Source organism: Mus pahari, chromosome 9, assembly GCF_900095145.1.
Source record: "Mus pahari chromosome 9, PAHARI_EIJ_v1.1, whole genome shotgun sequence".
Lineage (NCBI taxonomy): Eukaryota > Metazoa > Chordata > Mammalia > Rodentia > Muridae > Mus > Mus pahari.
The window spans coordinates 18058676-18074414 of NC_034598.1; the positions used below are offsets into that span (position 1 = coordinate 18058676).

The following is a 15739-nucleotide window of genomic DNA, read 5'->3' on the forward strand; positions in this document are numbered from 1 at the left end:
TTTGCATTTCCCTGATGTCTAAGGATGTTGAACATTTTTTCAGGTGTTTCTCAACCATTCGATATTCCTCAGCTGAGAATTCTTTATTTAGCTCTGTACCCCATTTTTTAATGGGGTTTTTTGAGTTTCTGGAGTCCAGTTTCTTGAGTTTAGATATTTTCTTCATTTACATTTCAAATGCTATCCCAAAAGTTCCCTATACACTCCACACCGCCCTGCTCCCCTACCCATTCACTCCCACTTTTTGGCCCTGGTATTCCCCTGTATGGGGCATATAAAGTTTGCAAGACCAAGGGGCCTCTACTCCCTATGATGGCCAACTAGGCCATCTTCTGCTACATATGCAGCTAGAGACATGAGCTCAGGGAGTACTGGTTAGTTCATATTGTTGTTCCACCTATAGGGTTGCAGCCCCCTTCAGCTCCTTGGGTAATTTCTCTAGCTCCTCCATTGGGGGCCCTGTGTTCCATCCTATAGAAGACTGTGAACATCCACTTCTGTGTTTGCCAGGCACTGGCATAGCCTCACAGGGGACAGCTATATTAGAGTCCTTTCAGCAAAATCTTGCTGGCATATGCAATAGTGTCTGCGTTTGGTGGCTGATTATGGAATGGAGCCCCCCCCCGGGTGGATAATTTTCTTTTTTAAACTTACCTGATTCAGGTGCACGAAATGATAGAGACGTTTTTTGGCCCTTTCCCCAGTAGGTATAAGGAGTGACAGAAAGATTAAATACGGTATAGGGCTCCAGTCCTTCCACAGTAAAAATAGGTAAAGACTGTTCGATAACCAGGAACTAAAATAAAAGCACAAAGCAATTTTAGAGAAAAAATTATTAACTTTATTAACTTTTGTACTCATAACTTCTGAAATCAAGACTTGAAATCTTGGACTTGCAAATTTTGATCATTGTTAAGGTTCTGAGAAAAGCCAGTTAAACCTGAGCCGGAACTGTAATTAGCCCAGAGCAGAGACTGCTGCACAAGTTTTCTCATGTGTGCTCGCATGTGTTCTTGTGGGGCTGTGCTTTGTTAACCGCATGCTGTGGCGAAACAACCAAAGAGGTGTGCTTGGCTAAGTGGGCAAATCACATGCACACAGCTACATCATGAGGAAGGTCCTTTGGGAAACAGCACTGAACCAGCAACCTACCTTAGAGTGAGTGCTAAATTCCACACTGTAGAAAATGACGCCCCAGTCCACCGCAGGGGGCTCCTTCCACAGGATTTGGAAACTTGAAGTGTGTCCTTCAATTCGAAATGAAGACTCCTGAACAGAATCTGGAATAACCTTGGGAGTAGAGGAAAAGTTTCCTGTGGAATGAAAAAGAAAGAAATGGTAAGGAAAATAAGCACCGAATCATGGAAAACCAGCAGAAATTACTAACACCTAAAATTAAAACCAGGCATGCCTGTAATCTCACCAGAAGGTGGAAGCAGAGGGATTTAAGTTTAAATCGGAACTTTAAGGACAGTCTCAGATACAAAATGACTCCTAGGTCAATCTTGGCTACACAAGACCTTGTCTCCAAACAAACAAATAAATGTCAAATTTTTCCGTTCCTTTTAAAGAATCTTTAAAGTTGTTGTTAATTTCTGCAGGCTACAATTTGTTTACGATTAAATTTGCTATATACAAATAAAAAATACTAATTTTTTTTTCTTAAGAGTTATGTTGAACGTGGGAGAGTATCTATCAAAATACCTATTGAAGAGAAGCATGAAGGTAATGGGTATGGATAAAATGTTGTACCTGGCAGAGGCTTGAGAGCTGTCTGTATAATCGTGAACTGATTGAATTTCGCTGGCTCCGAAACAGACACACTGGTTCTCTGACCTATTTCCTGTGCTGTAATGATCCGAAAGCCGTTGATCCAGAAGAGTCTGCCACTGTAGTACATCAGTGCATTCTGGGAGATTTCAGAAGTACTCCAGGCTGCAAACTCTGTGATGGTAGCATCACCACCACTGTTAAGACATAAGATCACGGGAGGCAGAGTCAGGCGGGTCTCTGAGTTCGAGGCCAGCCTGGTCTACAAAGTGAGTTCCAGGACAGCCAGGGCTACACAGAGAAACCCTGTCTCGAAAAAAACACACACAAAAAAAATATATATTAAAGACATAATATCAATGAGTCTGCATCTGGACTGGGAGGGAGGACTGGGGGAGTACAAGCACGCATCGAATTATGTGCTTCTAAATGCATGCATGTCTGTGAACACATAAGCAAAACAGAAACTTGCGACAGCTGTCAACATGTTCACTTACTTTCATATTAAATTGATTTTTAAAATTTTTCTTAAGTTACCAAATTTCCCCATGATTAATAATCATATACATACATGTGTGTATGTTATGTATATATTGCAAGAATATACAAAAGTTTCAGGCTTGAACCAATCCTTGTGGTTTGGGTAGCACTAACATCACAACTTAAGTTGTTTACACGTAGTTTTTCTTATGTGTCCGTAACACTTGCAGTCACAGAAGAAAGACCTAGTGCTAAGTTCTTGCAGGCCTTGGGAAAAACTTACCATTGAGAAAGAAAGCCACGAAAAAAAAAAAAAAAAAAAAAAAGGAAAAAAATGCTATTTCCTCAAAAGGCTCAATGAGGCCATATGAATGGAGGCAGAGATCTTAGAGTATAACCCAGGACTTACAATAACCGAACACTGGAGACAGCACAATTACAAGTTTTTTGTTTTTTTTGTTTTTTTTTTTTTAGAAGGAAGTCTATTGAGGGACGTTGGAAAAGCAGATAGCCAAAGACTAAAGAATGTGCAGGAATTTACCCAGCATGAATGGCTCCACTCTAACATTTATAAGAACCCCAATCCACAGATACACAAAATGAACACGGAACTGTGAGAGCATCCTTCTGATCTACCTGATAACTTCACTCAGTCATCTCACCTGAAACCCAGTTCACACAGAACCAACAACCAGGGGAAAAAAATCCTGCATGCCCTCGTGATTATGCCCGTGCTGCTTTGTGAATGAATGGATTTGCTATTGGTATAAGTTGATACTTAAGCAGAAGGTAAGCCTGAATACAAAGAATTAAACCGCTCATTTAACTGTTTATAAAAATGAGCATAATACAAAAAATTCTGTGTACAGATGAAGCCTATCTCCTTTCATCAGGGCTTTCTCAGGAAATAAAAAGACCTATTTAGAAAGGCAGGGCATTCTCTTCAAGCCTTCCAGGGATCATCTTACCTCCATCCTCGAAGAACAGCTGTGTACAGATGAATACACTGATTGTCCTGCACCAGCCAGTACAGGAGCCCATCACTGAGGTCTAGTGTTAGAGCAATGACCTGAACAGAGAGTAAGGCAAGAAAGTGAGTCAGGCCTGAGGACATAGCTCAGTTGTAGAGTACTTGTCTAGCATATTTGAAAACATCTATTCAATCCCCCATGCTGCAAAAATAAAAAGAAAGTGAATCACAGATTAAAATATACCTTTGTGAATAGGTCAGACTTTTAACTATAGACTTCTTTTTAACATCTTTTGAATAATGTACTCAGGGATTTTTAATCTTCACTAAATATCAAATCATATAAATATCCTTTATGTGAATATACATGGATTTCCTAAAATTCTTTATAAGTCAAGAATACCAGGTATTCATTTCTATGCACTCAGTGGTTCTCAAAGTGTGGTTCTCAGCTGAGCAGCACCCTAAAACTTTCAAAGAGTACCTTTGCCAACCCACTCCTGAGCTGCGCAGTTTGAAATAGAACTTGCATCAAGCCTTACTCAAAAGTAGCCGTAACTTTAGACCCTTCAGTCACACAGGGGGGGAACTTTTGTTGTTGCTTAAACCGGTTGTTCTCGAAGAATATTGAACAATAGAAATTTTATCTCAATTACTAGGTTGTGCCCTATCATATTATGATCCCTGGGGGTGACACTGAATCTCAAGGATACTTTAAAACGCCCCCACATAATTCCAGTTTGCCACAAGGGTCGGATGAGTGTAATCCCAAGACTCAGAAAGTGGAGGCCATAAGACCAGGAGTTCAAGGACAGCCTCTGCTTCATAGAGAATTGAGGGCTAGCCTAAGCTATGTGAGACTCTATTCCTTCTCCAAAAAAACTAAAAATAACTCATGTATTTTCTGTTGATTGCATCCAAAAGTATTCTGACACAGTTTATAAAGATGTATACATGCAAAGTGTTCATGTTATAATTAGATTAACAAGTGTATATAAAATCTCTTTTCTAGGTAAAATGTGAAAACTACCCATCATTACTTTTTCTTTGCCCTCTTATTGAGACCCACACCTTAGTTTCATATCTGTCTAGGTGGCCCTGAGGAAATACTATTTGTCCTAGGAAATAGAGTGCATGAGACAGAAGAAACTGTTGAAGGGATCTCTCTGTTGTTTGTTGCTTTCTTTGGCTTTTATAGATGTGTTTCAAATAGCTGAGACTAGTGGAGGTGCCCATAGCATACATAGATGCCCAGAGGCGTTGAAAAGGGTTAAAATGATGACTTCATCCTTAGCAAGATACAACAATTCTTAAATTAATTAATTTAAAAAAGACACAGCAGCTCCAAAGAATGATGAGAGCCAGGTGTGATGGGAAAGATCCATGATCCCAACACTTGAGGAGTGAAAGTAGGATTAATGGGAGTTGAAGGCCAATGTGAGACCCATTAATAAATAGGAGATAAAGAGGAGAGGAGGAAGAATGGAAATTAGCAAGGGTTGAAGGGAAAGAGAGGAGGAAGGAAGAAGCCAGAAAAGAAAGAGAAAAATCATGAATCACTGGAAACCTTAAAAGAACGCAATAAAAATGTCCAAGAACTGAAAAGCACTTCCTGACAGTGTGCCCTTCTACAAAGGAAGCATCGTAAAGTCCAGACGGGAGGACCTTCACTTGTCATGCAACCACAGACCAATCTGTCTGCCAGACAACACTACTGAGTCCTTCTCTAAGGGAAGAACACCTTCTAGGTTTTAAAATTGAGTAGAGTCCTGCTTTTGCTTCCAGCTGCTTCCAGATGTATTGGGTGTTTTTATTTTTCAGTTAACCTGAAATCAGGTCAATATTTTTTTTTTTGCTTATTTTTTATTTGGATTTCTTGTGTGTACCTATATGTGTGCGTGCGTGTGTGTGTGTGTGTGTGTGTGTGTGTGTGTGTTGGCCAGATGTCAATGTTGGGTGCCTTCTTCAGTCTCTCTCTACCTTATTTTTTTTAAAAAAATAGGATCTCTCACTGCACCTGTAGCTCATCCCCTGGCTAGACTGGCTGGCCAGCAAGCCCCAGGGTCTGCTTGTCTGTGCCTTCCACTAGTGCTAGGGGTACAGCCGCATGCCTCTGTGCCTAGCTTTGCCTGTGGTGCTGAGGTGAAGCTCAACTTCAGATCTTTGTTTGGCTATTTATAATGAAACACACCAGAGATGTCTAAACTAAGAAACAACTCCCTCTGTTTTAACAAGAGATTCTGTAAGTCTTTGCCCAGATGCAACAAAGTATCCAAATGATAACTAAATCCCAGGTGTTGGGCCAGTCTCGTTCCTGTGTGTCTCTCTGCAATCCCATGACTAAGTAAAGCTAGATGGTGTCCCATATGTCTCTGTAACAATTACCACATCTAGTAAAAGCTGATATAAACTAATCTTTATATGCTAAACTTGTCAAATATGAAAAAAAATCATGTTAGAGGATCTCCTTTTTTAAATTATATACTGTGTCTTTCTACAGATAATTAGGTGACTGTGTTTTCTTACATCTACTGATTGGAAGCAGCTTGTGATCAGTCCACAAGTGGCATGAAGGAAAGTCAGGGAGCTATATAGAGGGATTTGCCCAGTGCAAAACAGTATCAGTTCAAAATACACAGAAGCAAGCTGAGGAGATGGCACCATTGGTGAACTACATGCTGTCCATGACCTGAGTTCAGATCCTTTGCCTCCACGCAAAAGCTAAGGTGTGTCAGTGTTCATCTACAATGTCAGTGCTAGGGAACCACAGACAGGTAGGGCACTGGAGTTTATTACCTAGGCAGCCCAGCTGAACTGATGACCTCCAGGCTCCGTGAGGAAACTTTGTCTCACAAAATAAAGTAAAAAGAACCAGATTATAAGACTCTGTTACTGAAGATAACCCACATCTTGGCTGTATGGACAGGAAAACCAAGCTGGAACTAAGCTGGAAGCTTTCTCCCTCATGGTTAGCTTTCAGAATCCGGGAAGGTTTTTGAAAGCTATTTAGAGAAAAAGGCATTGACAGCCTTACCTCATTTGAACCCTGGCAACTATAAGAACAACTTGCTGAGCAATGTGTGTCCACTTGTGCAATAGTAACACTACTACTAAAGGACAGGGGGTAACCAACTTGAATCCTGGATTTGAGACTCCACAGGAGGGAATCCATGCCCTCTACTGAAGACCTCATTAAAACCTATGTGAGGGCAATCATTAGAACCTAGAGGAAGAAATAAATACTGTTGTTTAGCATAACTGACATAGCATCAAGTTGCCTTCCAAATATCTATGTTTATATCTATAAATAAAGGAAACTTTCAGCCTTAACCACAGAAGTCTCTTTCCTGTTAACAATTGAAGTAGAAAATATCTAATAAAAAAGGGGAAAAATGTATACTTTTAAACAGTTAATAAAAACAACAACAACTGAAGTTGAATTTCTTGTTTCCTTGGAAACTCGGTTGTGCCATATGATGTTTTTCTGAAAGCTGTCTTGTGAGAGGATGTTTTGCTGAAGTAGACAAGTAAGAGGGCATGTTTTGCTGGAGCAGACACTTGGGCAGAATCATTATGTTTAGAAAGAATATAAATATAACCCCACAGACAGTGAGAGGATGCCTTGCAATGCTTCCCTGGTCTTCGTTTGTGTTCACTTCTCCTGTGGTATTCTGACTCTTGCAGACTTGGTGGATGGAGCCTTGCAGTTTCTGTTGGATCAAATGCTGCTGCTAATTTGCATTTGGTGTTGGTTACTGGGCTGGACTGCCCAAAGTACAACTTCTAGGCAATTCCACAACCCTCTTTTCCTATTAACCTCTTTCTCTGCTACCTCTGGTCAGTGGGCTGGAAGGTGGATTTAAGAATGCTCATTAAAGTAGGTTTTGAAAATTCTAAGCCTACAAACAATGGCAAATGTAGAGACTCATGACTGCCCAAGGAGTTAAGAATAAGTTAGAGATGATTGCTCAGAGCCCTTTATAAGACATGTATTCAATATCCCCTAAAGCTCAGTAACATTTCAGAATACAGGTAGAAAGAATGCAAGAGCTCGAAGATAGAACCAAGAGCTATCAAATGATGCCTTCTGGGTGAGACATAGCTATTGAACTCATAAACAACTAAGGATACCTACAAAACCTGTACCCTTCAACAGGCACATATGAAGGAGGAACTCAGGAGACCCTAACCCTAACTGTTGAACTATTGGTTTTTATAGATTTGGGAAGAGAAGAAACACAGCCTTTAGTTGTGGATCCACTCATGACCCCACTTGGCTCCAATACACAGTTCCAATCCAATGATCACACCAATGGTCCTGGTTAAACTAAATCAGTCACCGAACAAACTCAGAAGCCATGAACCGAAGAAAGTGGTAGGAATGAGTGGGGATTGACAGACATGTGAGAGAAATAAATAAAGGAGGAATCAGAGTGCATTGTATACATGTATTAACAGTAAAACACTGTCCACTGTGAACCCACTCAGGATACAGCAAACTACAAAAATCTCTGTTTTATATCTGAATTGAGTAGTTAATCAGTTCTGACCTCCAAATAAGGTGTAGGGAAATGCTGGTCATACAGTGATCTTATTCTAACAGTGACCTTATTCTGATTCTACCTGAACTAAAGTAAGTGGCGGCAGCACTGTCACAACTATAGACTGACCACTTAGTGTCATTAAATAATTGCATCCTATTTTTATTTTGTCACCTTTTTCCCAGAGAGCCAGGGCTGAGCCTGTAGTACAAGAGAACTTTCTCCATTGAGTCTGGTGCTTTCAACTGAGTAGAGTGTCGTCCAATACAGATAGCCACCAACTGAATCCACAGCCATGTCATTCACCAACAGTTTCACGTGAGTCACAATGTCCGTGTGTCCCGTCAACACAGACTGCCTTTGGATCTAGAAAACGTGACAATATTGCCAGATAATTCTTTTCAAATGGCATCATCACCTCTGAATAGCGAAATCCAATCAATCATTAGTAAGTTCTCTCCCTCATTCATATGTTCATTTACTCATTCAACCACAGATATCCAACAGTGTTCTGAGGTGCTGGCTAAGACTTTGAAAAATGATGGCAGACATGGCAAAATATCTCCATAGAACTGGTTTATTTTCATGCCTAAGAGAAGTAAGTTGAGTTAAAACATTCAGTTTTCATAATTATATATCCAGTCAGAATGCCTATGAATACCTTCTTATCTTTTTCAGGGTCTCTCTAGGTAGCACCATGGCTGACTTAGATCTCATACTAGACTGGCCTTGAACTCAGAGATCCATCTGGCTTTGGGATGGCATCTATGTGTGATTAAAGCCATGTACTACATAAAAGTGACAATTTTGGCATTTGATTGGGTCCGGGACTAGAGCTCAATGGAAGAGCATCGTCTAGCATGCACTAGGCTCTCTTTATCACCATGAACCACCAAGAAGAAGAAGAAGAAGAAGAAGAAGAAGAAGAAGAAGAAGAAGAAGAAGAAGAAGAAGAAGAAGAGGAGGAGGAGGAGGAGGAGGAGNAGAAGAAGAAGAAGAAGAAGAAGAAGAAGAAGAAGAAGAAGAGGGAGAGGAGGAGGAGGAGGAGGAGGAGGAGGAGGAGGAGGAGACTGGGAAGGAAAGAGAGAGAGAGAAAATTTTCTTAGACTGAGAGGGATGTATATGTCTTTATAGATGATGAGCCTTCTCCTTGCTCCTCTTTACTACATATTTTCCTGAATTTAATTCTTATAATTATTGAGCACTATTACATGCCAGGCACTGTACTTTTTTATTCTTAAAATACTAGTTCCCAGGCTGGAGAAATGGCTTGATGGCATGCAAGTCACTGAAATGGGCTGGCATTTACTTTAGAGCACCCAAGATGCCAGGCTCTGACTTACCACATATGTCTTCCCTGCCCAGTAGAGAAAGTGACCCAGCCATTCAAAGGCCAAAGCCCCAGCTCCTACAATGCTGGGTATGTGATAATTCTCTGAGATATCCATCCCATTCAGGGGCCGCACATAAACGTTGCCTTTTGTGTCGCTGTAGTAGAGGCTGTTGTTGTACCAGTCCATATCTTAAAACAAAGACAAACAAACAGCACTTATTTCCATGTGTGGAATAGAAATGAGATGAATCAATCACCCGATGCCTGTAAACTATAGTATTGACATAACTATCGGTGAGAATTTATGGGTCTGTCAAGCATATTTCAGTAAGGGCTGGTTGTGGTGGTGCCGTCAGGCCTTGAGAGGCAGAGGCAGTTAGGTGGCTGCATATTTGAGACCAGCCTGCTCTATATAGCATGTCCCAAGCAAACCAGGGCTTCACGATGAGAACCCGTCTCATACACACTGAAAAGAATATTTCAGTAAAATAAGCCCCAAATCTCAACCCCTCAAACCCAGAAGAGGAACAAAACCACACAGACCATCTGTCTGATGTCGTCTGAGGTACTTTGTGATCTAATATGACTCCCAAAACAGCGATGGCAAGTTAGAATTTTTTTAGATCCCACGAGACTTTCTGCTCTGTCTGAGGCCTTAAAGATCAAAGAGAAGTAACCAAGTTTGCAAACAACTCCAAGGAACCCTCTTTCCACCAGCTTCGCTCTGACCTCCTTACTCTAGCTCACTGTTGGGTGAAAATGCTGTCATTGGCTTAAGGGCCAAGTCAAAACATAAAGTAAGTAGGTAACTGTAGAAGAGACCATCTTCAGGCAAGATCGGCGTCTCACCACTTTAGAAAGAACACTTCTAACAAGAGCGCCCAGTTGCAACCTCAGAACCCCCCTCTTCAACAGTTTGTCCCAATACGCTGTTTAAAATGCTATGCAGCAATCGTCCTGTTTCTAGTCCGTTAATCAATTAAGAAAAGCTGACTTAGCAGAACAAAACAGATGGCTCTTAAGGGACAATACTGATACATTGAAACTCGTGAGCATCCATCAAAACCCTTCCGAAGCCAACACAATAAATAACATCCCTACCTAAGAGCTGGCACTTTTTTTTTTTTTTTTTTAGATATATTTATTTCATTTATAGGAGTACACTGTAGCAAGCTGTCTTCAGACACACCAGAAGAGGGCATCAGATCCCATTACAGATGTTTGTGAGCTGCCATGTGGTTGCTAACCCTAACCCTAACCCTAACCCTAACCCTAACCCTAACCCTAACCCTAACCCAGGACCTCAGTGCTCTAAACTGCTGAGCCACCTCTCCAGCCCCCACCCTACCCGACCCCACCCACCCACCCACAGCTACCACTTTCTTAACAATAGTTCTGGCAAAATCCTTGAGTCATGGTTGCCCAGGTAGCCAGAACTCGGTTCTTTCTTTGCTGAGTCACCTGACAAGGCACCAGAGTAGGAAAACCTACACCTGGATAAGAGAGGGTGTCTACACTAAGATGAAAGGATGGACTATCCAGAGAATACCCCACCTGGGGATCCATCCCATCATCAGCCACCAATCCCAGATACTATTGCACATGCCAGCAAGATTCTGATGAAGGGACCCTATATAGCGGCCTCTTGTGAGGCTATGCCAGTGCCTGGCAAACACAGAAGTGGATGCTCACAGTCAGCTATTGGATGGAACACAGGGCCCCCAGTGGAGGAGCTAGAGAAAGTACCCAAGGAGCTGAAGGGGTCTGCAACCTTATAGGTGGAACAACAATATGAACTAACCAGTACCCCCAGAGCTTGTGTCTCTAGCTGCATATGTAGCAGAAGATGGTCTAGTCAGCCATCATTGGGAAGAGAAGCCGCTTGGTCTTGCAAACTTTATATGACCCAGCACAGGAGAATACCAGGGTCAAGAAGTGGGAGTGGGTGGGTAGGGGAGCAGGGGCAGGGGGAGGGTATAGGGAACTTTCGGGATAGCATTAGAAATGTAAATAAAGAAAATATCTAATAAAAAAGAGAGAGGGGGGGGTGTCTACCTGACACGTTTCCTACAACAGAGGACAGGAATTCTCCTGGACCAAAACTACAGAGTGGTTTGCTCCAGAGCCCATCTTCCTTCACAGCCATGATGAATGGTGGCTCAGTAGCTTTGTGGTAAAATAAAAAGAAGTTAATAAAAAAGATCGCATAAAGCACACTTTTTTTTAAAGGCAGGGTTTTTCTATGTAGCACCAGGCTGACATCAAACTCAGAGATCTACTTGTCTCTGCTTCCCATGTGCTGGGATTAAAGCTGTGTGCCAACACTCCCAACTATAGCATACTTTTTTTAAGCATAAAATGTCAACAGTTTGAGAAAAAATTACAGAATAACATAAGCAATTACATCTGTTTAGTAGAATCATCTATCTTGTTACATTCTATTTTTATTTTTACATAAATATTTGAAATGTAGTATAAAGAGGGATACACACTTATGCTACGTCTATAAGAGTGACTCATAGTGCCATACCAGAGACCTGTGGTCACTTCACTATCACCACAGCCACCCTCCCCCCTCCCTACCCACCATGACTTTTTTCTATTATCTTGTTTGGAGAATCCAGAAGCAATTATGATGAAATATATATATATATATATCTTCTTCCGGCCAAGATAGTGAAATTTGATGTTACTCATAGACCCTTCAACTTTTCCAAGAACTAATAGACAACTAAACTAAGAAGAAATCAATGAAGAAGAAAATAAGATTTCTTCAAATCTGTCTTGAAGTGTATAGATATTAGGTAAGAAAGACAAATATTCATGGTGGTTTACTTGATTTCCGCTCTCAGACTGAAGATTTAACCCTCAAGAGATCAACACTGCTCATTCTTATCCCTTGATAACATTTGAAGCAAGAAACTGTAATGGACACTCAGGCCAAACCCTTTACTATTCAGATCACTGTCTAGACCCATACCCTCTTCTTACCTGGTACCAAGGTGGTTCCCACGGATGGTGCTGACCAGGGGCCTGGGCCTTTAGGAGAACTTGCTCTCACAGAGACAGTGTACTTTGTAGAACTCTGCAGTTCAGGTACATTAAGCATGGTCCCGCTTATGTTCGAGAAAACTTGAGTGATTTCAAGAATGTCCTCGGAGTGAACTCTGACCTCATAAGTCCAGTTCTGCCAGGCGGAAGGACCTAAAGAGTTAAATAATGTCATTGTCCAGAACAGCACCATGAGGACAGACCGAGGAAGTCTCAAAACCTGGTCAGTTAACCTATCTCAAATGCAGAGCAATTAGTAGTCACGCTTGTTGTACTAACTGGGTCAGTGTGATGGTAAAGGTGATGGCCATGCCAGTTCTTCCCAGGCCACTCACTTAGCTTTATGGAAGCAGACAGTATTTCCAGCAAGTAAGGCTGAGAGAGTGTACTGTGAAAAACAGTTTTGAGTTTGGATTTCACCATGTAGCCCAGGCTTGCTGTGAGTTTATAAATCTTTCTGCCTCAACCTCTCAAGAGCTAAGATTATAAGTATGTGCTACCAACCACAGCCAAGAGTGTCACCTTACATATTAGAGGGATTCTTGATAACACTACAGGTATAACAAGCTCTTAATTTAAAATAATAATAATAATAATAATAATAATAATAATAATAAACTCTAACATAATTACAAGATGTGAAATCAACTTGGGGGAGGTTACAACCTGCCAATTCATTCTCAAAGTGTGTGTGAAAAATCAGGAGGAGGAGGAGGAGGTACCCTCATGTATCCCAAGCTAGCCTCAAACTTCCTACATAGCTGAGGATGACCTTGATCTTGAACTTCTAACTCTCCTAGTTCTACCTCCTGAATTACAGGTGTACCACCACATCCAGTTTATGCATTTCTGGGAATTGAACTCAAGGCATGGTGCATGGTAGGCAAGCACTCCATCAACTGAACTACATCTCCAGCCCCTCATTCTCAGCTATTTTTGGAGGTATGTAGCAAATAGACACATTCAGTTTGTCATAAAGTAAAAAATTGTCAAAGTTTACTAAATATTCCTGCCTGATGGATCAGAGGCTGGCAAAAAATAGTTCTCAGGGCAAAGGTATTCACTGCCTATTTCGGTCAGGAAAAGTATGCTCAAACACAGATTCAGCTCTCCATTTATGACTGGTCTACAGTTGCCTCCTCAGCAGCGTTGAGTTCAGCAGTGATGACAGAGACCAATACCCAAATAGCACCAGGAGGAAGGGAGCCTCCCAGGAGTGCAGACAGGCCCGTGAGTGCAGATAGGATCACCACTGCTATTCAGAGGAACCCATCCGAAGCCCTTAGGACACAGGAACTGAGGGGCAGCCTGGAACAGGAGCCTTCCAGGTCTCTGTCCGCGCCCAGAGCTGATCCTGGGCCACAGAGCTACATATACAAATACCTCCAGTGGAAGGTGTGTATCACTTGGGAGTGCCTACACACCTGCAAGCACAGGTAAGACCACCACTTCTCTTCAAATTTCTGGCTCAAGAGGGACCCTTACAGAGCCATCGGGACACAGGAACCAGGATAAGCTGGGGACAGGATCCTTCTGGTCTCTATGTGACCCCAGAGCTGACCCTACACCACAGCTCTCCATACCCAAATTCCTCCCAGAGAGAACTGATCTCCGAGGAGTACTGACACACAGACTTGCAGGAGGGACAAGCCAAAGTCAGAGAGAGCAAGACAAGCTAACACTAGAGATAGCCAGATGGCGAAAGGCAAATACGAGAACATAAGCATCAGGAACCAAGATTACATGGCATCATCAAAACCCAGTTCTCCCACCACAGTAAGCCCTGGTTACCCCAACAGACCAGAAAAGCAAGACTCTGATTTAAAATCACATCTCATGATGATGATAGAGGAATTTAAGGACATAACTCACTTAAAGAAATACAAGAGAACACAGGTAAGCAGGAAGAGGACCTTAAAGATGAATCACAAAAATCCCTTAAAGAATTACAGGAAAACACAACCAAACAGTGAAGGAACTGAACAAAACCATCCAGGATCTAAAAATGGAAATAGAAACAATGAAGAAACCACAAAGGGAGACAACACTGGAGATATAAAACCTAGGAAAGAGACCAGGAGTCATAGATGCAAGCATCACCAAAGGAATACAAGAGATAGAAGAGAGAATCTTGGGTGCAGAAGATACCATAGAAAACACTGAGACAAAGTCAAAGAAAATGAAAAATGCAAGGAGCTCCTAACCTAAAACACCCAGGAAATCAAGGACACAATGAGAAGACCAAACCTAAGGATAATGGGTATTGAAGAGAGTGAAGATTCTCAACTTTAAGGGCCAGTAAATATCTTCAACAAAATTATAGAAGAAAATTTCTCTAACCTAAAGAAAGAAATGCCCATGAACATACAAGAATCATAAACAACTCTAAATAGACTGGCTCAGAAAAGAAATTCCTCCTGTCACATAATAATCAAAATACCAAATGCACTAAACAAAGAAAGAATATTAAAAGCAGTGAGGGGAAAAGGTCAAGTAACATATAAACGCACAACTATCAGAATTACACCAGACTTCTCACAAGAGACTATGAAAGATAGAAGATCCTGGGTAGAACTCATACAGACCCTAAGAGAATACAAATGCCAACCCAGACTACTATACTCAGCAAAACTCTCAATTACCATAGATGGAAAAACCAAGATATTCCATGACAAAACTAAATTTACACAGTATCTTTCCAGAAATCCAGCCCTACTAAGGATAATAGGTGAAAAATGCCAACACAAGGAGGGAAACTACACCCTAAAAAAAAGCAAGAAAGTAATCTTTCAACAAACCCAAAAGAAGATAATGACACAAATATAAAGATAACATCAATAATAACAGGGAGCAACAATCACTATTCCTTAATAGTGAATCAATATTCCTTAATATTAATAGACTTAATTCCCCAATAAAAAAAACCAAAAACTAAAACTGGATATGTAAACAGGACCCAGCATTTTGCTGCATACACTCAGTGTCAAAGACAAACACTACCTCAGAGTAAAGTGCTGGAAAACAATTTTCCAAGCAAATGGTACCAAGAAACAAGGGGTAATAGCCATTCTAATATGGAATAAAATGGAGTTTCAACCTAAAGTCATCAAAAAACATAAGGAAGGACATTTCATATTCATCAAAGGAAATATATACCAAGGAGAATCCTCGATCCTGAACATCTATGCTCCAAATGCAAGGGTAAAAGTTCATAAAAGTAACTTTACTAAAGCTAAAACCACACATTGCACCTCACAAAATAATTGTGGGAGACTTCAACAACCTACTCTCATCAATGGACAGATCAAGAAAACAGAAACTAAACAGAGACAGAGGGAAACTAACAGAAGTTCTGGACCAAATGGATTTAAAAGATATCTACAGAACATTTCATCATACATCAAAAGAATATACCTTCTTCTCAGCACCTTATGGTGCCTCCTCCAAAACTGACCATATAATAGGTCACAAATCAAACCTGAACAGGTATCAGAAGATTGGAATAACCCCATGCCTCCTATCAGATCACTACAAATTAAAGATCACTACAAATTAAGGCTGGTCTTCTTTTTTTTTTTTTTTTTTTTTTTTTTT

The 15739-nt window shown here is 41.0% G+C and overlaps 1 protein-coding gene across 1 annotated transcript in view; it reads right to left on the bottom strand.

Annotated features, from left to right (window-relative positions):
- The window catches only part of Ros1 (ROS proto-oncogene 1, receptor tyrosine kinase), a 132245-nt gene that overhangs the window by 71032 nt on the left and 45474 nt on the right, over positions 1-15739 (bottom strand). Inside the window, exons 14-21 of the mRNA XM_021204829.2 lie at positions 12086-12298; positions 11150-11260; positions 9105-9283; positions 7936-8127; positions 3219-3319; positions 1753-1967; positions 1153-1313; positions 655-796 (exon numbers count right to left, since the gene is read on the bottom strand). Of these exons, the coding sequence (XP_021060488.1) occupies positions 655-796; positions 1153-1313; positions 1753-1967; positions 3219-3319; positions 7936-8127; positions 9105-9283; positions 11150-11260; positions 12086-12298 (1314 nt within the window). The remainder of the gene's footprint in view (positions 1-654; positions 797-1152; positions 1314-1752; positions 1968-3218; positions 3320-7935; positions 8128-9104; positions 9284-11149; positions 11261-12085; positions 12299-15739) is intronic.